Source organism: Chanodichthys erythropterus, chromosome 24, assembly GCF_024489055.1.
Source record: "Chanodichthys erythropterus isolate Z2021 chromosome 24, ASM2448905v1, whole genome shotgun sequence".
NCBI classification, from domain to species: domain Eukaryota; kingdom Metazoa; phylum Chordata; class Actinopteri; order Cypriniformes; family Xenocyprididae; genus Chanodichthys; species Chanodichthys erythropterus.
The window spans coordinates 1,063,284-1,086,677 of NC_090244.1; the positions used below are offsets into that span (position 1 = coordinate 1,063,284).

The window sequence follows — 23,394 nt, forward strand, 5'->3', positions numbered from 1 at the left end:
CTATCAGAACGAAAGAGAAACCTTTATAGATATCTGATGAAAACAATCTGTCGTTCCAAAAGGAGCGTGTGTCAGCTAAATTACCACAGATAAAAAAAATACTTAGAAATGAATCTTTAATGTTTATTGTGAGTGAAGTCAGCTGAAGCTCTGAAATAGAGTTCAGGGTTCAACCAGTCGTTTCTAATTGGTGTGGAAAGTTAACTATTAACTACTGCTAGCTTGTAGCTAATTGAGTACTCAGTTTGGTTCAACCGTTTGTTCTGAAAATCAACTTGAAATGGTTTTTGCAATCCATTTTTCTGCCGTAATGTGATTCATTTCCAAGTGAATCAATATTCAATGAGAAGATCATCAGAAATGAATGTCACATATTTGTAAACAGGAAGCAGTTTTGAAAAACTCTGCATTTAACTTCTAACGTGTTGCGTTGTTTGCACATTAATTAACATTAATTGCATCATGTAACCATCATGATATATCATGATTATATATATATATATATATATATATAAGTAATAAAACATTTAAACATTTTATGTATAGATCACCTACTACTATACTGTATTTTTTATATATATATATAATAATATATTTATATAAAATTATGTCATTTCAGTTTATACATAAAAATGGGAAATATGAGATCAAGTTGAAATATAATAAATAGCATATTTAGCATGTAATAAATAGTAGATTTAGTCACCCTGATATAATTAGCATATTTAAACATTTATGTAAATATGTGCAAATGATTTTATGTAAATAATAAACTGTATATTTTTAATTAATTGGGTGCAACAAGCTGAAAAAAATTTATTTATATTTTTTTTACGTTGAAAGCAGGCATACTTGGTTAAATGTTTATGTAATATTTAATTTATATATGGTGTTATGTTTTTATTTTATGTAACTTTACGTTACTCCCATGCTAAGGCTAAATCAGTTAAACGAATGGGTTTTGCTGCAGAAATGAGCACTAACTCAGAAATTAGCATGGATATCAACTATGACTAATAATACAGCAGGGTCATCTTCACTTCTTAATTATAACTGAATAAATTAGCTGTGACGATAATGACCCGTATCAAAACACTGGGCTTCACAGACGGCAGCTCATCAGACGATGCTAACTGATTTATTCCTCAGTATTGAGCATGAAGACAGAAGAACAGACTCTGCGATTGTGTTTCCACTTCATATGGCTCGTATAGAAACTGCTTTTTGTCTATAAAGTGGCTCGAGATGTTTAAAATCAAATATGCATTTGCATAACCCTTGCAGGGCTGCGTGTTTATTGGCTTGTGATAAATAATTTATTTGAATATGTAAATGTGCAGCTTGACACCTCTGGAGATGGAGTGTGGGTGTAGCTTAGCAACACAAGTGTGTGGTCAGTTGTCAGGCAACACTGTGGAGGCGGTTGTAAGGAGAGTGTGTGTGTGTGTCTGTGTGTGTGTGTGTGTGTGTGTTTTTGTGACATATCAGGACACAAATGTGTATAATGACATAGGTATTACAAAAAGAGGTGACTTATGAGGACATTACCCATGTCCCCACTTTTCAGAAGACTTATAAATCATACAGAATGAGTTTTTGTGAGAAAGTAAAAGTGTGCACAGTTTCCTGTGATGGTTAGGTTTAGGGGTAGGGTTGGTGTAGGGGGATAGAAAATATGGTTTGTACAGTATAAAAACCATTACGCCTATGAAATGTCCCCACAATTCACAAAAACAAATGTGTGTGTGTGTGTACTTACACTGGCACTCTTTGCAGCAGGTTCCTGACACATACCCCGGGGCCGTACCATCAGGACACTCGAGCAGGGGGCACAAAATCTTCTCACATCGGACGGTCCCATTCTACAGAAGTTCAAACGTTCAGTCAGTGCTGCTGGAACTACTGTGAGTAGCTTGTGGTAACTGTAGTAATGCTAAAGGTTGTTAAAATACAGTCGAGATTGAGTTTTGAGCTTGCTGCAGAACAAGTAAAAATGCAACACTGTGATTTCTGCCAGGATGGTTCATAAGAATGACCCTGATTTGCTAAATGATTTGTTAAACGATTAGCTAAGTGATTTAAAAAATGATTTGCTAAATGATTTGTTGAACAATTGGTGAAATGATTCGCTAAATGATTCATTTCAGAATTTTCTGAAAGATTCTCTAAACGATTCACAAAATGTTTCAATAAACAATTTGCGAAATGATGCACAAAATGATTTGCTAAATGATTCACTAATAATTTGCTGAATGATTCTCTAAAATGTTCATCTGAAATCACATACATCCCTACTATGTAGTAGGCGAAAAACAGTATGTGGCAAAAGAAGAGGCCACGGGAGAGTATTTGTGAATGGCAGTGAAGCGACACAACTGACGCTGGTAGGTCACATGATAATGACATCATGGCGAATGTAGTATGTCTGGATTACAATCATACTACACACACTCATTTTTTTTTTTTTTTTTTTTTTATCGGTCGCGAAATAATTAGTTATTCAAAATAAGTACCACCTCGAGAGAGAGAGTATGAGATTTCGGACGAAGCCAAAATGTTTAGCAAAATGATTCATTAAGCACTTGGCAAAATGATTCGCTAAACATTTCGCTGAATGATTCATTAAATGATTAATTACAAAAAATTGCTGATTCTCTAAATGATTCACAAAATGATTCGATAAATGATTCGATAAATGATTCGTAAAACATAAAGCTATGCCTATAATGATAACTAGTATAATATATTAATTTGTTAAATGCTTCACTAAATGAATAACTAAATAAATCAGAGTTTTGAATAATTTTATTTAGTGTTTTCCAATATAAAATATTAAAAACAATTGAGAAGCAAAACTGCATTATTATTATTAAGGTATTAAGACTCATTGTCATAAAATATATATAACTGCATTAGTTAATTTAATTTAATTTTTGAATAAGTCAACTATTTGCCAATGGCTTTGAAAAAATACTTAACTTAATTCATGATATATTCCTTGAAAACAAGTCTTATCTTACACAAATTTACTTCTCAAGTAAATTAACATTGTTTTAATGATGTTTCAGTAAGTAATTAGGATTTACTAGAAGATGAGACAATAATAAAAAATAAAAAAACGTCAGTATAGTTTCTATGGCAGTTGGTATAAATGTATATCCATATTTATCCCAAAAATAGATTTCCAAGCCTCACAGAGTCTGAAGGAACTCGCGTCTCCCTAAAGCATGACATCCTTCACTTTAAGCCAAATTAAGATAATGTTCCTTTCACAAACTAACTTCCTGTTGGTAGTTTCACTGGGACGTCTGTCTCATCCGAACCGGTACCAAAGCCCGAGACCGCTGTCTGTTTGGACACATCGAGCGCATTGGAGACCAGCTAACGTCTGTTAGAGGAGCACAGGGACTTCTAAAGATAGGACAGAATCCCTCCGTCTGTCACTTTGCATTCGGCACAATATTCGTCTTACTCGTAGATAATAAATGTATAATGAGCGAGAAAGAAAGACGAGAGAGAAATCGTCCTTCCCTGTGAAACGGTACACTGAGAGCGACCTCACATCTGTGTTTACATTAGGTTTGCTACACGTTGAGGGCGCGTGTAAGTGGAACGTTCTGTTGTGTGTGACCTTTGAGACGACATGCAAATCTTGTTGCCATTTCGGTGTTTGCAGAACAAGCACACTGCTAATTAGCTAATTGCAGACTGCTTGATTGGGTGTGCGGTACTTGATTGAACACCATTCAACTAGTAAAAATACAGCAAATGTGACATCCATGGGATTTTACATGTTTTTGTTCATGAATATATGAAATATTCATGAGCAAAACACATTTTGCTTGGAGCGAAGCATTTTCAAGCACAAGAATTGCGCTATTTAGCATGAAGCTGATTAGCTAGATAGACACAGACAATAATCATACAGTTTAATGACACCACTGACCAATCACAAGCAAGTGTTGAGTGAAAGATGAGATAAATCTTTCAGTTCAGTTGTGCAAAATATTCTCTCTTAATAGCAAGTTTTTCCATGATTTTTTTTGCTTGTATTTTTGTATTTTCACATCAAGAACGATATCTATGAAGATAACAATAACTGTACCAATAATTATAACTGTAACAATAACTATAATGGTAACTATAGCAATAATAAAAATAATGACAACTATAATGTTAACATTAACTATAATGATAACTACAATGATAACTATAACAGTAACTTTAACAATAACTATAATATTAACTATAGCAATAACTATAACATTAACAATAATGACAACTACAACAATAACTATAACGATAACTAAAATGATAACTATAACAAAAACTATAATGATAACTTTAACGATAACTATAATGGCAACTATAATGGTAACTATAACAATAACTATAATAATAACTATAACGTTAACAATAATGACAACTTCAATTATAAATATATAACGATAACTATAATGATAACTATACCGATAACAATAATGACAACTAAAATGATAAATATAATGACAACTATAGCAATAACTTTAATGTTAACAATAATGACAACTACAATAACTATAAAGATAACTGTAATGATAACTATAATGATAACTATAACAATAACAATAACTATAACTATATTGATAACTTTAACGATAACTATAATGATAACTATAACATTAACAATAATGACAACTACAACAATAACTATAACGATAACTAAAATGATAACTATAACAAAAACTATAATGATAACTTTAACGATAACTATAATGGCAACTATAATGGTAACTATAACAATAACTATAATAATAACTATAACGTTAACAATAATGACAACTTCAATTATAAATATATAACGATAACTATAATGATAACTATACCGATAACAATAATGACAACTAAAATGATAAATATAATGACAACTATAGCAATAACTTTAATGTTAACAATAATGACAACTACAATAACTATAAAGATAACTGTAATGATAACTATAATGATAACTATAACAATAACAATAACTATAACTATATTGATAACTTTAACGATAACTATAATGATAACTATAACATTAACAATAATGACAACTACAACAATAACTATAACGATAACTAAAATGATAACTATAACAAAAACTATAATGATAACTTTAACGATAACTATAATGGCAACTATAACAATAACTATAATAATAACTATAACGTTAACAATAATGACAACTTCAATTATAAATATATAACGATAACTATAATGATAACTATACCGATAACAATAATGACAACTAAAATGATAAATATAATGACAACTATAGCAATAACTTTAATGTTAACAATAATGACAACTACAATAACTATAAAGATAACTGTAATGATAACTATAATGATAACTATAACAATAACAATAACTATAACTATATTGATAACTTTAACGATAACTATAATGATAACTATAACATTAACAATAATGACAACTATGATGATAACTATATGGATAACTATAACGATAACTATAATGATAACCATAGCAATAACTATAACATTAAAAATAAGGACAACTGTAACGATAACTGTAACGATAACTACAGTTTTAACTATAATGGTTACTATAGCAATAACTATAATGTTAACTATTAAGATAACTTTAACACTACTATAACGATGACTATAATGATAACTATAGCAATAACTATAACGTTAACAGTGACTACATCGATAACTATAACAATAACTATAACGATAACTTTAATGATAACTACAATTTTAACTATAATGGTTACTACAGCAATAACTATAATGTTTACTATTAAGATAACTTTAACGATAACTATAATGATGACTATAATGATATCTATAGCAATAACTATAACGTTAAAAATAAGGACAACTATAACGATAGCTACAGTTTTAACTATAATGGTTACTATAGCAATAACTATAATGTTAACTATTAAGATAACTTTAACACTACTATAACGATGACTATAATGATAACTATAGCAATAACTATAACGTTAACAGTGACTACATCGATAACTATAACAATAACTATAACGATAACTTTAATGATAACTACAATTTTAACTATAATGGTTACTACAGCAATAACTATAATGTTTACTATTAAGATAACTTTAACGATAACTATAATGATGACTATAATGATATCTATAGCAATAACTATAACGTTAAAAATAAGGACAACTATAACGATAGCTACAGTTTTAACTATAATGGTTACTATAGCAATAACTATAATGTTAACTATTAAGATAACTTTAATGATAACTATAACGCTGACTATAATGATAACTATAGCAATAACTACAATGTTAAAAATAAGGACAACAATGGTAACTTTAATTATAACTATAATGGTTACTGTAGCAATAACCATAACGTTAACTATTAAGATTAAACTTTAACAATAACTAACGATAACTACAATGATAATATAGCAATAACTATAATGTAAACAATAACAACAATAACTATAATGATAACTTTAACGATAACTATAATGATAACTATAACGATAACAATAACTATAACTATAATGATAACATTAACGATAACTATAATGACAACTATAACATTAACAATAATGACAACTACGATGATAACCATATGGCTAACTATAACGATAACCATAGCAATAACTATAACGTTAAAAATAAGGACAACTATAACGATAACTTTAACGTTAACTACAGTTTTAACTATAATGGTTACTATAGCAATAACTATAATGTTAACTATTAAGATAACTTTAACAATAAATATAACGATGACTATAATGATATCTACAGCAATAACTATAACGTTAAAAACAAGGACAACTATAACAATAACCATAATGTTAACTATTAAGATTAAACTTTAACAATAACTAACGATAACTACAATGATAAAATAGCAATAACTATAATGTAAACAATAACAACAATAACTATAATGATAACTATAATGATAACTATAGCAATAACTATAACGTTAAAAATAAGGACAACAACAACGATAACTTTAATTATAACTATAATGGTTACTGTAGCAATAACCATAACGTTAACTATTAAGATTAAACTTTAACAATAACTAATGATAACTACAATGATAATATAGCAATAACTATAATGTAAACAATAACAACAATAACTATAATGATAACTTTAACGATAACTATAATGGTTACTATAGCAATAACTACAACGTTAACAATATTGACAACTACAATTCTGATTGGTCGTCGATGTTTTTATCATTCATCAGCTGGAAAAAATTTGAAAGTGATTTCAACTATATATTTTATCTGTGTCGTTTTCCTTATAGTTGGGTTGTGAACTTTGCTATTCTCATAGAGCAATTTTTAAAACTGTGTGTTTAATAGTTATCATTATAGATATCATCCTTGGTGTGAACAGTCCTTTACTTCTTATTTCTCATGTGTAAATAACATAAAGCAGTCTTTGCGATTATATCTAGCATAGTATAAACGTTATTGCGAAAGCTCCAGCATTGATGCATATATCTGTGGCTGTGGTAAGAGCCTCACCGAGCACGTGCAGTTCTTGCACCCATCTGTCCACGTCTGCTCCTCTCTGTAGGTCACTCCCTTCACGTGACACGTTCTCTCGCAGTAACACGAATCCAGACCTTTCATCTTCTCCTCGGCCAGAGACAGCTGCAGGAGAAGAAAAGCACAGAGGGATGAGGAAGCGGAGAGCAAATCCTCACCTCACCCCAATTAAACTCCATTTCTGACAGAAAGCAGATGAGGAAACGCCTGTGGTTGATTGATTATTTGCGATCGGCTGTTTGCATTTTTCATTAAGCCGGTGTTATTTCGACACGCTCGATCAGAGGAGTTTTTCCTCATCAGTGCCAGAGTTTTGTGCATTTGGCAGCTGTGAGTTATTACAACACCTTAAACAAGCCTTTAAATTCACAGCACAGACGCAGCCCAGATGTTCCCCAAAACTGGGCTCAGATTCATCTGTCAAACAAAAACTGGAGAAATGTACTGTGTTTATTGCCAGACCAAGAGACGTTTGGTTGAGTTTTTAAATACTTTTAAATATCAATTTGAGGAACCAAAGAAGAGACTATAATTTGAATTTAAATGATTAGATTTAAGTAGGGGCAAAATTTACAACTTTGAAAAAACATTTTGTTTATTTAAAGGCGCACTACAGAATTCTGGGCTCTCTATCACCATCAGTGGTTAGAAGATAAAATTGCAAGTGAGTTATTTTTGATTAATCTGATGGAGATTCCACATTGAAAAATACAGCTGTGAGCAGCAAATATCGGGGTTCAAGTGCTTTAAGGCCTTTAAGCACATGTGTAAAAAGGTATGATGTTTTAATTAACAAGCCTGTAACCATCTCGATCATAGATGGAAAAGACCATTTACAGCAAATACAGGCAATTTACCATATGAATAATATAGTTTGTAAAGCTTTTTAACTGTTATCAAGCTTGAGCCAAAAACCTAGGACTAGTTCGCCAAAGTTGGTTTTTGAAATAATCTCCAATACCAATTCGATGGACAGCGGCGGCCCTAGAGAAAAGTTGCTCAGAATGAGGAGTTCTACCATGTGGTACGAATGTTGTGGGCGTGTGCGAAAAATCGTGCGATACAAAATCCTTTACGCATGTGAAAAACACAAAGGCGCCCCTCGGTGTCCAATTTCTTTCGAATTTCTCACAGGCCTAACAGGAAATTTCGCTTCGATTGGCCTCCATTAACCTTGACTGATAGCTGCTCAAACTTTATTTGCTGATGGCAGACATGTTTTTTGAGATATGTCAATGTCCTCATAAAAAGTCATGGCACCTCGGACAAAGACACTGCATGCCAATTTTCAAATCGATCAGACTAACAGTGAAGTATTTATAGCCGGTTTCATGTTTTTTTTCCATGTTATAGTGCCACCAAGTGGCCAGTCGCCACTTCCTTTGTCACGCGACCACAGAATGAGCTCTTACATAGATGTGCTGAGTTTGGTGAAAACATCTCATTCCGTTCATGAATTATAGCCATATTAGTAAAAGTGGCTCCACCCACTTTAAATGTTTTCGCGGCCTTTAGAGACCGTGAAGCTTTTTTTGATAATTATTGACAATAAGACTCCAGAGAATCTCGATTTGGTCCTGATCGGGCCAAAAACCTAGGACTAGTTTGCAAAAGTATGTTTTTCAAAAATATGATCCATTTTGTACTTTTGACCGCTGTAGCGCCCCCGTCAGGCCAATCGGGGCGAGCCTTGACCAACATGTTCTCCAACCAATACGACCATATAGGTCGTTTGTCACTTCCTTGAAATACGACCCATAGGAGCGTTTGCTAAAATTGCACCCCTTTCGACAACAGGACACTTTCATTTTAATGCATTGTTCCCTTTTATCTGCGTCATGTTTCGGGTTTCACGTAGCTCAACTGGCAGAGCATTGCAACAACAATATGCAATCATGTGATCATGCGATCGTGGGTTCAATCCCAGGGAACACGTGCTCATAAAGTGTATATGCACTATAAATCACTAAGGTTAGGTTTAAGGTTGGGGGTGGGTGTAGTCGTTAATAAAAAAATAGTTTTGCTAAATGGAAATAGGAGAAATGGTGTAAAAAGTCCACTCATTGCATTTAAATGAACACACACTTTGATGATTCGAGTAATGACGACAGACATAATGCGACACTGTCATTATTTTTACGCCCACCAGAGTGTGCATGACTCCACACGTAAATGTACACTCTAAAAAATGCTGGGTTAAAAACAACCCAAGTTGGGTTGAAAATGGACAAACCCAGCGGTTGGGTTACATGTTTGCCCAACCTGCTGGGTAGTTTTATTTAAACCAACTATTATTTAAAAATTGCTATATGGCTAGCTTAAAATGAACCCAAAATAGTTGGGAAATTAAAAACCATATGCAATTAGAGACAACAATAATAGACAAAAGGTGAATGTTTATTAATAAGCTTTAATGTTTTATTAATATAAATTTAATAGTTTAATAGTTTATTCATATAAATTTATTAATAAGCAATTTAATAAATGTTTATTGTTTAATAATTATTAATTGAACATTAATAAATGTTCATTTCCAACAAACTTTGGGTTAATTTAAATTAAGCAATACAGTAATTTTTAAACAATAGTTGAGGTAAATAAAACTACCCAGCAGGTTGGGCAAACATTTAACCCTACCGCTGGGTCAAAACAACCCAATTGCTGGGTTTGTCCATTTTCAACCCAACTTGGGTTGTTTTTAACCCAGCATTTTTTAGAGTGTAGGTTGTAATAAGGTGCTTGAAAAACGACATATAGGGTCTTTTTTCAAGTCTCTACGACTTACGGTTTGGTCTGCTAGATCACTTTTAGGAGAGAATGCTGATCTAGCTCTACATGCTTGAACCTTTAAAAAAGCAACGTGTTAAAGAAGACTTTAGTGATGCAATTACATTTTGTTTAAAAACGAATTAAATTCCTCTGTTCTGTGAATGCGACTTTCATTCCGATTCACATTCCAGCTGATGAAATGAAATTAAGCCAGCTGATTTTGAGTCCGTCACCTTGCTGGAGGTTTTCGCCAAGATGTCCTGAAGCTCCATGATCTTCTGCACGAGTCCATGAAAGTCATTGCAGGTCGGACAGGCTAGGACAGAGACGTAAATTAGATGCATTTATCATAACGCAATGACTAAACATTTGATTCAGCAATCACAAGAAAACTAATTAACGGCACATACTACGGTTGAGATCTGGGCACTGTGTGATGAATCCTTGAGGCATTACAAGGATCTGAAGGTCTTGCATCACTCCCTGCATGGAAAACACACAGCAGTCAGTTCACAATTAGATCAGAGCAGAAATGAATCAGAAACATTCATTACATTTAATGATACTTTGAAGGCATTAAGTAGAACCGAGAGAGTTTATTCAACAGGCACTTAGCGAACGAAGACCTTGAGCTGCTCTAATAAATTACACACACACGTTCTGACCCAAAAAACAAAAAATGTGCGCAATTATTAATGTGGAAAGTTAGGAATGCCTCTGTATGCAGTCACCAGCAGTTCTTCATGATTGTTAAAATCATAGTGGAGGTTCTGAAATTGTGGCTTTTAGATGTTCAAGGCTGCTTTTATTTGCTCGGCAGAATATGAACAGAAAGCTTAAGCGCCAAAAACACTATTAACAGAGCAGAAGGACGGACATGGATGAGCGTGACCTTTTCCCAGGACATGTTCTCTGGATTAGCACCTGTTAAGCCATATTGCTTTCCTCATAGTTTCGATTTGCGGTTTATATTTAGAGGTTTTATCTCTGTGTCGAATCAAACTTGCACATTTTATTCAGGATTCAGTCCAGCTGATGCCGGATGCCATGTGGAGATTATCTTTTATTATAATCAACATGATTTGTGTGTAATAATGCACTTTTTAATGCAGTATGTGCAATATCAACATATTGACAGTTTCTAAAATGTAAACACATTTTGTGTTTGTACCTTATATATCGACATAAAAGCCTGCATGCTTCTGAACTTGTCAATACATCAATATTAAGAGTCAAGGATAAGTCAACATTGACTTTATAATGATCTCTATTTCTTTATATTCATTAAAGAATCCTGAAAATAAAATGTATCACAATTTCCACAAAAAAATAAACTGTTTTCAACATGGATAATAATCAGAAATGCAGCAAATCATCATATTAGAATGATTTCTGAAGGATCATGTGACACTGAAGACTGGAGTAATGATGCTGAAAATTAAGCTTTGATCACAGGAATAAATTATATTTTACTATATATTCACATAGAAAATGGCTGTTTTAAATTGTAAAAAATATTTCACAATTTTTACTGATTTTACTGTATTTTTAATCAAATAAATGCAGCCTTGGTGAGCAGAAGAGACTTCTTTGAGAAAGATTTTAAAAATCTGCCTTCATTTTCTCTGAATGTTTACATAACTGTCAAAAGAAAGTTACTGTATCTCTAAAGTGCTACTGTACATCATTTCCAATATTTCCAGAGGAATGTTGTATAAACATGTAATAACATAGTAATAACATTGTCTGCATGTGCTGCGTTACAGTTACTATTTTAAATAATTAAATGCATATATTTAGTCTGTTATTCCAACAAAGTTTTCACTCCATGTTGGTTCATTTCACTTTTTATTGCATTTTTCTGAAATATTTATGTTGTGTATTTTAGTATATCCTTTAGAGCTGCTAACTTTAACACTAATAATTCATTTTATTTCAGCAAGCCATTAGAATGCATTTTACTCTGCAAAAAAATGATGTTTCTCCTTAGTATTCCTGTCTTGTTTTCCAGCACAAATATCTACACATTCTTAAATCAAGATACATTTACTGGAGACGCAAAATGACTGAAGATATTAAGTCAGAAAAAAGCATCAAAATGAAGTGAGTTTGTGCTTAAAACAAGAGCAAATATCTGCTAATGGAGTCAGAAAAATAAACATGTTTTCCCTCATTTTTTCTAAACTTAATATCTTCTCTCATTTTGCTATCTTGATTTAAGAATGTTTAGATATTTGTATTGGAAAACAAGACAGAAACACTGAGGAAGAACATCATTTTCTCTCTCTCTCTCTTTTTTTAGGTGTCGTTGACAAAACCAAACCTTGATGACAAACACATTTTCAAGACATTCACAGTCTGTTTGAGACATCGAAAACTTGTCAGCCAGCAGCTCTTGGCACGGCGGTACAAACCCCAACCCCGTGAAGAAGTTCCCGACTCGTCACGATAATCAAACGGCACACTCAGACTCCAGCAGAGATGAAACCGGCGCTCGAACGCGGCCTGTGCGTGGGGAACCGCGGCGAGTTTAATAGGAGGTGGGCAAGGCCGCGCACTCTGGTAATTGGACATAATACGCATCGCGGAGAGGAAATGATGTGGGTGGCGGGAGCGTAATAACAGCTCCCAGTCGCCGCTGTCCCACTCTGATAAGCAAAACAAGCAGATACAGATTGAATTTGTTTCATATGTGCCTTAATTTGATTGGCCTCCATCCTCTGGCCGCGCGGCGTCGCGTATAGACACTCTGTCGCCATGGCAACCGGCCCAGAAAGCGTTTATTTTGCCCCTCACAGGAGTAGAGCGCCGTGACTTATGAGAAATTGTTTTCGAAATTGTCTTGCCTCTTCAATTTTCCAACCATAAATTCAAAAGCCGATGCAGGTTTCTCCAGATTCTCCATGGCAATGAGAGGGAAATAGAGGTGAACGCTCTGGATTTATAGGAACTCGGGATGTAATTTGGTTTCTCTGCGAGTCAGCGAACACGCTCACACACACATGCATGCAGAGATTGTTTAAATTAGAGGCAATCGTCCGGTCAACAAGTGTGGAATCATCTCTAATCGAACTGTAATGGTGCCTTTGATCACCACCGTCTCCAACGGCGCATCAATATTTCTGAGTGCAAACGGCCACTGCGACGTCTGTTAGGTTTAATGCGGCCTTTTTCTGCGTTATGTTCCTGGAGAAATGAATTGGTTGAAGATGAAAGCCAACGTCCTGGACATGACGGAAACGAAACGGCAGATATCTGTGATTTGTATGTGCAAATGAGGGACGCTTTGCTTTTGACTTGAGCGGCTAAGTGCTGATCAGAGCCTCTGTGGAGACAGAAGCAGGGGGAGGGGTGTGAAAACTCGTCAAGAACCGCAAACGACCTCCAGCCTCCCCTCATCTGACAATTAACTCTGAGATATTTAACAATCTGAAGCGACACTTCAAATCTTAAAGAGGCTCAATGACACTCTCACACACTCAGGTTTGTTTTGCTATCTTAGTGAGGACTCTCCATAGGCGTAATGATTTTTATACTGTACAAACTGTACATTCTCACCCCCTTCACCAACCCTACCCCTAAACCTACCCATCACAGAAAACATTCTGCATTTTTAAGTTTTTAATAAAACATTGTTTAGTATGATTTCAAAGCTATTTTAGATATCAATGTCCTCATATTTCATGTTTACATCATAATACCAGTGTAATACCCATGTCATTATACACATTTGTGTCCTCATGAATCACAAAAACACGCACACTCCAACACACAAAATTGCACGCTGCTTTATGTTGCATAATGCATTTGTTGTCATATGTTGCATTTTATTTCAGCAAGCTTCTGGCATGATGCGTTTTGATAAACAATGCATAGATTGTGTGCACTGATAAAAAATGCATAAAATGTTATTCTGTTAATCTTTGTGTCAGTCTGATCAAATAATGAGTGAAGAAAGAAGGAAGTGGAGGAATTGCATTGCATTGCATTTTGCACTATGCATGTATTCTATGCATACAGAGAAGCCACATACTGTGCACACTTCATACTGAGGAGGCAGTAAGAGAAGCAGCCTCTGTATTTGCTGATGTGCATGTGTGGCGATTCTGTGGGGCGAAGATGAAATACCTTGAATAAGCCATGAGCGCTGTTTCTCTGTCCGACCCAGAACGATGTGTCTTCTGAGATCTCCATCAGAGGAACAGCTACCACCCGCTCATAGATTCTGACAGAAACATCACAATAAACATCAAAATATTCGCGGTGAGCTTCATTATGTGCACCACAGTGTATTGCAGTGTACCTGTTGCAGTCTACATAGAGCGCCACATGTGATGCGCTGATGGCCACGGAGACTTTGTGCCATTGGTCGTCAGCGAGCATGTAGGGGAAGATCTCTGTGTACGTCTGCTGGCCTTTGGTCTGGAAATGAAGACGCACTTCGCTCTTCTGTCCGCTGCTCTCCAGCTCCAGCAATCTGCAGAGAAACAGACAATAACAGTCTTGAGGAAGCCAATTATCACCACTTTAAGGGTAATTAAGTCTCTAGCTTGTTGATTATGTTTTGACTTTTTTAACTCTCGTTAGTGTGTAATGTTGCTGTTTGAGCATAAACAAAGTTACAACGCTCAAAGTTCAATGCAAAGTGAGATATCTAGTTTTAAAGAACTCTCTGTTTGAGGACTACAACAAACGGCTGGTAGGGACTACAAGAAGCTTCTTCCTGGGTTGTGACATCACAAACCCTAAAATTTACATAAACACGCCCCCGAGAACATGCAACAAACGCCGGACTGCTTCACAAACGAGGGTCAATTCAACACAAAAGATGAACATGACGGCACATGTTAACGGATGAGTTGAATCAACTCCACAGCAACTACATCAATTTATCCACTAACCATTCAGAAACGTCTAAAAGTTGTAACTTCTTCCTGAGTCTCTCCATCAGTGTCGACTCCGGTTTGAACAATGTAAGGCTGAACACCGTTACTGACAATCCTCATTTTGGCTGCGTGAGATTCTCCAGCTTTGTTGTTGTTGAGCTGTTAAAGCTCCGCCCTCTTCTGGAAAAGGGGCCGGGAGCAGTAACTCATTTGCATTTAATGCGACACACACAAAAACGGCGTGTTTTTGCTCACACACAAAAACATTTTTAGTGAAATTTATTGAATCCAGTTTGGGTCAATTTGACCTGGAACATAATGCTCGTACCAAGAATTATATAATACAAGTTAAGAAGAGTTAAGAAGTTATATAATACAAGTTAAGAGGGTTAAGAAGAGCTGTGCTGTCAAAATATCTTGGTAGCCGCATAGCAACACCTCGGCAACCGCCCACCAATCCATGTCATTGTGCTGGAGAATTTTGCACAGACAAGCACCATTCACATTTCCCACCAAATGTACAACTATTCTTCATTATTTGTTCCTGCTAAACATATCACTGACACCAGAGGAGACAGCGGGATCTCTGACACGCAGACAGACCAGCAAACAGAAGGAGCTGTGTTGCATATTTTGCAGCATCTGCAAATAAAACGGGCCGAGCACAGGCCCCTGAGGCACATCGGCGGTTCACGCTCGTCTCTAACGACCTGACATGCATCCATCTAACTTTCCAAATGTCCTCCGTAACAATATCCCAGGAGATTCTCATCACATGCTGACCAGCACTGATTCTGACCGCAGTAAAATATGAGTGCGAGTCCTCGTGTGCTTTTGTTTTTGCACAGCGGGAGTCTGACTTTTATATTAATATTAAGCAAAACTGTAGTATTTTGTTCAGTATATGATCAAAATCTTATATCTGATTGGCCTGCTGGGTCAATAAGATTGCTCTCGGTCTGGTCTGCAATTTTTGCCAGTGATTCAAATATATTCACATGAATTCATTGCTTCTATTCAAAAAATTGTGTGTGCTTTGCGCATTCGTAATGAATATTCATGCTAATTAAGGAGGTTCTCCTGGCATACTTTATAGAGTTTTCCAATGTACACATGAATGTATTTTGGAGCCTTTAAATTATTTTCTTTTTTTTAATTAAAACACCATCTACTACAACAAAACTCTTTTGTGAATGTGGATCTAGTGTTGCAACAAACATTGGGTTGCGCAAAATTCATAACAAAAGAATTGGCTCTTTTTCATTTGGTGAGAATCTGAACTGAATTGAAATGAAAGATGAGGAATTTAGTGAATTGCAATTCAAAGAAATTCAACACAGGAGACACAGCATTCTGGGAAATGTAGTGTTCTTCCACCCAAATCCACTAAAGTCCATTAAATTATTGTGATGAAATACTAAATGCAAATTCAAAACTTGTAAGTCAAAACTTCTGACTTGTAGTATATACTAAAAGTCAAAAGTTTGGGATCATTGCAAATGTTTATGTATCTTATCTGCTCACCAAAGCTGTATTTATTTGATCAAAAATACAGTAAAAACAGTATTATTGTGAAATATTACTAATATTTAAAAAAAAATGTTTTCTATTTGAATATATGTTAAAATGTAATTTATTACATAATATATAAAAGTTTTTGCTGCTTAATATTTTCATATATACTACGTTTCAAATAAAAAATACTACCAATTAAATCTTTATTCTTTTTATTCAGCAAATATACATTAAATTGATGAAAAGTGACAGTAAATGCATTTATAATGTTACAAAAGAAGCTATTTCAAATAAATGTGGTTCTTTTGTACTTTCTATTTATGACAGAATCATGAAAAATAAAATGTATGATGGTTTCCGCAAAAATACGAACTGATTTTAACATTGATAATGAGCAGAAATGCTTCTTAAGCAGCAAATCACTATATTACAATGATTTCTGAAGGATCATGTGACTCTGAAGACTGATGAAAAATTCAGCTTTGATCACAGGAATAAATTACATCGTACAATGTATTCACATAGAAAACAGGTATTTTAAATTATAATAATATTTCACAATTTTACTGTATTTTTGGTCAAATAAATGCAGTCTTGATAAGCAGAAGAGACTCATTCAAACTCTTTTTGTTTGCAAATCAGGTTACACTGGTCGTGTTTATTTTTGTGTGCAAAAGATCAACTGCATATTTATTCTGCTCTCATCACATTCAATTCAGACTACAAACTCACAGCTGAAGCCAAAGCATCATTTCTGTAGATCGAGCAGCGGCACAGGAAACACAGACGAGCTAAACGCCCCTTCACATTGTAATTCCTCTGCGCCGCACGTCTCTATTGAGATTTACTTGAAGGGGGGAAGCGTTAATGGGGAAAGCTGCCAAAAAGTCATCAGCCCGCCTGCCTGTGCAGACTACCAATTTTTATTTCCTACTCCTCGCAAAAAATCATCACGCTTGAGAGCATTATTCGAGAGAAGCCAATTACAGATACGCAGGTTTTGATTTATCTACAAACAGGAACCTAATGAGTTCTTTTCCTCTTGCCTTGCATTTCTAGTTCTAGTTGCAAAGAAAGGGAATATCAATACCAGCCCGAGTCGCCCAATGTCAGAGCCACCTGCTTTATCGACTCAGCGTACAATGTAATTAACATCTTTCACAAGGCCCCTATTATGCGCTGACTTCAATAAACACAGTTCAACGAGCACAATTACAGTAAGGACGCCGCTGCTGCAGTTCTGCAGTCATGTCGGGATGTTGTTGTCTTCGTAGAAGCAAATATCGTGTTCTTTTTAAATACAAGACCCTTATCTGTTGACCTGCTAACCCTTAAAACAGATGCATTTGACTCTGAAATGCATCTCAAATCCAAATTGCCCACATTTGTCAGGATTTAAGGTTCAAGCTCCACAGTTATATGAATTACTTTGAATTTCAAGTCATTTTAATGTTTGCTACCTCTATTCAAATTCAGTTGAAGTTCAAGAAATTTTCTAAAGGCATGCAAGCACACCTGAACGCATAAAATGATTGACAGGCTGAGAGTGTTTCTGGCTAGTTTTCTAAATAAAAAAGCACAGACCATCATCTGACTGCCTCTTTTTTCAGTTAACAGACTCTAGTGCTGTCACAGAGACAGATGTGATTTCTCTATTTCACGGATATTATTTTATGTGTGCTCCTCCAAAGTTATTTTTAGCTAGTTACTCACCATCACTGACAGTAATGCACTCATGATGGGAAACCAATACAGCTTAAATTCCCTGTGTAGCAGTTTTACTAACGGAAAGCAACTTTATATTAAGTTTTTGCAAACTTATTTGCACGATGAAAGAGTCGTCTGTGTTTTAAATAGTCTTCCTGGAGAGAGAGAGTGTTTTATTTCTGCTGAGTGCTGCTCTTAGACTCGACTCGTAGAGGAAAAACTTCTAATCAGTCTTCGGGGAGCCGCAGATATGGACACAGCGCAGAGAAACAGTTAATGATGAGATGAACCGGGACAGGAAAACAACACGCTCAGGGAGGCAGAATTCACTGGTCAAGCACTAAAAATGACGCTTGAAGAACATCTCCAGGGAAAACTTTCTCTTCTTAATTCCCTCACTTTGCCTAGTTCAAACACTACAACATATTCAGAAAGCACAAGCATTAACCTTGTGAGCTTCCCTTGCACTAAACAAGTGCTTCATCCTGTAGAGCAGTGCATCGTGACCCAGAAATGGGTCAAAGATTAGGTATAAGTTTGTTGATATTAATTTATGTAAATATGCTTTTATCCAGTGCAACTTTACAAATGAGAATAATACATGCAGAAGTGATTAATCCAATACAGAAAATGACCAGAGCAGAACAATACATGATATGATTTTGTTAATGTGTTGAGTCCTCACTTAATATCAATGTAAAAAAACATTTGAAAACCATTGCTATAGGATGCATCTGTGACCTGAACACACTAGACTGAACCATGTAATTAGACTCTGTGTGTAGATTAACTTTTACTTGTGGCCCAGAGCGCATGTGTGTGTGTGTGTGTGTGTGTGTGTGTGTGTGTGTGTGTGTGTGAGCATGTATGTGTGTATGTTTTCCTAATCTTCTGGGTATTGCAATTATAATTACTGTTGTTTGCCAACTCAAGCATCACTAGTACCATTTCTTATAATTAGTGTTGGAGATATGAAAAACAATAAAGATCTGCATGTAACTTGTCCTGTTTGTGCTGCAGACAATGCCCTAGCAACCATCCAGAACACCCTAGCAACGCCCTGTCAACCATCCAGAACACCCTAGTTACCATCTAACAATAGTCTATAAACCATCCAGAACACCCTATCAACCACCTAGCAATGTCCTAGTAGTAACCCCATAGCAATGCTCTAGCAACCTTCCAAAACACCCTAGCAACCATCCAGCAGCACCCTGTCAACCATCTAGAACACCTTTGCAACCACCTAACAATGATTTATCAACCATCCAGAACACCCTAGCAATGGCCTATCAATCATCCAGAACACCCTAGAAAGCACTTGGCAACACCCTAGCAACCATCCAGCAACACTCTTTCAACCATTTATTACCCATTTGATCACCTATCCAGAACACCTTAGCAATGACCTAGCAACCATCTAGAACACTCTAACAATCACCTAGCAATGTCCAAGTAGTAACATCTTAGCAATGCTCTAGCAACCATCCAAAACACCCTAGCAACCACCTAGCACCCTGTCAACCATCTAATACACCCTAACAACCACCTAGCAATGTCCTAGCACTAACACCTTAGCAATGCTCTAGCAACCCCTCCAAAACATCCTAGCAACACCCTAGCAATGCCTTATCAACCATCCTAGTGACCACCTAGCAATGTCCTAGTAGTAACCCCTTAGCAATGCTCTAGCAACAATCCAGAACACCCTAACAACCACCTAGCAACGCCCTAGCACCCTGTCAACAGACAGAACACCCTAGCTACCATCTAACAATCTCCTAGAAGTAACACTTTAGCAATGCTCTAGTAACCATCCAAAACACCCAAGCAACCACCTAGGAACGTCCTAACAACTATCCAGCACCACCCTGTCAACCATCCATAACACCCTAGTTACCATCTAGCAATAACCTATCAACCTTCAAGAATCAAGCAATGCCCAAGCAACCATACAGAACACCCTAGCAACCACCTAGCGATGTCCTAGTAACCCCTTAGCAATGCCCTAGCAACTACACAGAACACCCAAGCAACCATCCACAACACCCTAGCAATGACCTTGTAATGTCTAGCAACCATCAAGAGCAAAATAAATATGTAAAGATCTTGTTATCTTAAATGGAGGAGTCATATGGTGATGGTTTACAGAATCCAGTGTTGTGCATGTTGTTCTGACCTCTGCTCTCCATGATGAATGGACAGAATGACTCCAGAGTTGAGTTTCTCCTGTTTGAGCGTCAGAGCGATGGTGAACTCACTCTTTCCTCTGAGTTTCTGCAGCATGCGGCCTGCGCCGTCGTCTGGGACTCTCACGCTCCGGGACGAGCCTGCGGAGAGAGAATCCATTAACATTTGACACTGACGTGCAGACGATCACAGGACGACATGAACTCTGACAGCGTTCAAGGTAAAGAGAAACCACAGCATGTTTACGATCAATGATGAGCAAACAAATCAGAATCAATCAACATGAATGAAAGTAGACTGGGGAAAAAACGCAACATTCAAGTTTTAGCGAAACGAGCAGCGTAAGGTCTTCGACTGACACGTCGAAAGCTTAAGATGGTGTGCAGGTCTGGTTTTAGAGGGGTTTGGGCACTTTTCATCCGGCTAAGACCAGCTTAAACCAGCTCAGACCAGCACAGCTCAGGCAGGTTATCAGTTTTCAGCAGGGATTCTGGGAAAACAACAACTGAAAACAATATATAATATATATAAATGTCTAATATACTGTATATGTATATATAAATTTGTATGTAGAATAACGATTTCAGTATATTTAATATTTTATAAATATATATATATATGTTAATATATATATATATATATATATATATATATATATATATATTAATATATATATATATATATATATATAGTGAATAATTTATAAATGTTTCATATATATATATATATATATAAATATAATATATTTATATAATATTAGATTTTTTATTTTAATGTATAATCAAAATTATAATAGATCTATCTATCTATCTATCTATCTATCTATCTATCTATATACAGATGTTTCATAAATACATAGTATATGTATTATATAATTTGTATTTTAATATTGTATTATATATACAAAATATATATAAAACATTAATATTAAATTAACTTAAATATATAATAAATTTATTATTTGAATTATATATATATATATATATATATATATATATATATATATATATATATATATATATATATATATATATATAATTAAAATAATTAATTTATTATATATTTAAGTTAATTTAATATATATATATATAGTGAATAATAGTATATAGAAATGTATGTATATATAATATTATATATAATTTGTATTTTTATATTATATTATATAAACAAATTTTAAACAAAATTAATATTACATTTAATATTATATAATAAATTAATAACTTTAATAAATTATATATATACAGCTATGGAAAAAATTAATAGACCACTTAACATTGATTTCTGAACTTGGAGTGGTCTCTTAATTTTTTCCATAGCTGTATATATATATAAACAGAATTATATAACAGAATAACAGATAACAGAATATATATAAATGAAATATGAATTAATGAAATGTTCTGTTCTAATGAATGTAAATTTCAATATTTCATGAGTTGTGCATGAACTACATTTGCACAAGAATTGTATAAAACAGACAGATTAAACATCAATCAGTGCTAAAAAAGCTTCCCAGTCCTAATTGCAATTGCTGAGACAGAAACCTAAAATAGTTTTCCAAATAAGAAGGAATTTCACAAAAAGAGTTGAAAGTAGCATAAATAGCTCATGAAGAGCTGTCATAATAAACAGCAAAATGTTTATCATAAAGTGCTGTGGTGTCATCTAGTACAGAGTGGTTTGAAGTAATATTAATATATCAGGTATGATGTGAATCCACAAATCAAAGTCAATTATATGGATGTTGACGACAGCATCACTTATTAATAATCTCCCGCCGTACAGACAGACAGCAACAGAATAACTGAATTTTCTTCCTCGCTTCCCCCTCCTCTTCCTCTCAAACACGTGCGTCTGCCACTTTTTAATGGAGGCATCAATAAATGATCAGCTCTCTCTCTCAGAAGCGATCACATCAGAGGCTCGCGGCCGCCGAGGGAGGCAGTGACACAGTTACAGGACTCCAGCAGCAGCTTGTAATGAAGACACACGGCCATCCTCCGAAAAAAAACAATCGATCAACCTCCAGCGACTGAGGGGAAGACCAATTAACAGTGATGCCAGCCAATAACGAGATCCGGATCCAGTCTGCCGTTTAATTAGTTACCGTCTCGTTTTCAGCTCAGAACTGCACTTCTCACATTCTGTCCATCATGGAAGGAGTTTCAGGCAATTTCTGCAGCCAAAACTGTTCCTACGCATCAATGGTTTAAGCCATACGGCAAATATATACATATGCACAAAAATATTAAAAGATATCATTAAGATATTAAGACTTGTTCTCTGAAAAATGTTTGAAAATGAAGTGTTTTTGCTGAAGACAAGAACAAATATCTGCCAGTGGAGTCTGAAAAAATAAATTTAATTTAAAGGGAAAACAAGATTATTTTCCTGACTCCACTGGCAGATGTTTTAAAGCAAAAACTCACTCTTATGCATTTTTTCAGAAATCAAGACTAAATATCTAAGCGTAAACGTATCTTGATTTAAGAACGTTTAGATATTTGTGCTGAAAAACAAGACAGAAATACTGAGGAAGAACATCATTTTTGCAGTGAAAATGCACAGTTTGAGACACTGTTGAGATCTCTTCTGTGAGATTACTGGGCTCATTTTCTCAGGAGAAACATCTGAGAAGCCTGAGATTTCATTTTAATCTCATTGCTGGCTCTGAGATCTCTTTTGTGATCTTTATTTTGTGCAAAAAGAACGTGTTACAAAGCAGAATTTCAACAGAGATCGTTCGTGAGTCAGAAGGTCATGAACAACA

General features: G+C 34.8%; 1 protein-coding gene across 2 annotated transcripts in view; it reads right to left on the bottom strand.

Annotated features, from left to right (window-relative positions):
- Positions 1–23,394, bottom strand: part of nell2a (neural EGFL like 2a) — a 94,048-nt gene that overhangs the window by 58,390 nt on the left and 12,264 nt on the right. Inside the window, exons 3-9 of one of the 2 annotated variants that reach the window (XM_067379250.1) lie at positions 20,614–20,767; positions 14,630–14,803; positions 14,455–14,551; positions 10,737–10,809; positions 10,560–10,642; positions 7,534–7,662; positions 1,760–1,862 (exon numbers count right to left, since the gene is read on the bottom strand). In XM_067379250.1, the coding sequence (XP_067235351.1) occupies positions 1,760–1,862; positions 7,534–7,662; positions 10,560–10,642; positions 10,737–10,809; positions 14,455–14,551; positions 14,630–14,803; positions 20,614–20,767 (813 nt within the window). The remainder of the gene's footprint in view (positions 1–1,759; positions 1,863–7,533; positions 7,663–10,559; positions 10,643–10,736; positions 10,810–14,454; positions 14,552–14,629; positions 14,804–20,613; positions 20,768–23,394) is intronic. The other variant, XM_067379251.1, reaches the window with a different exon arrangement.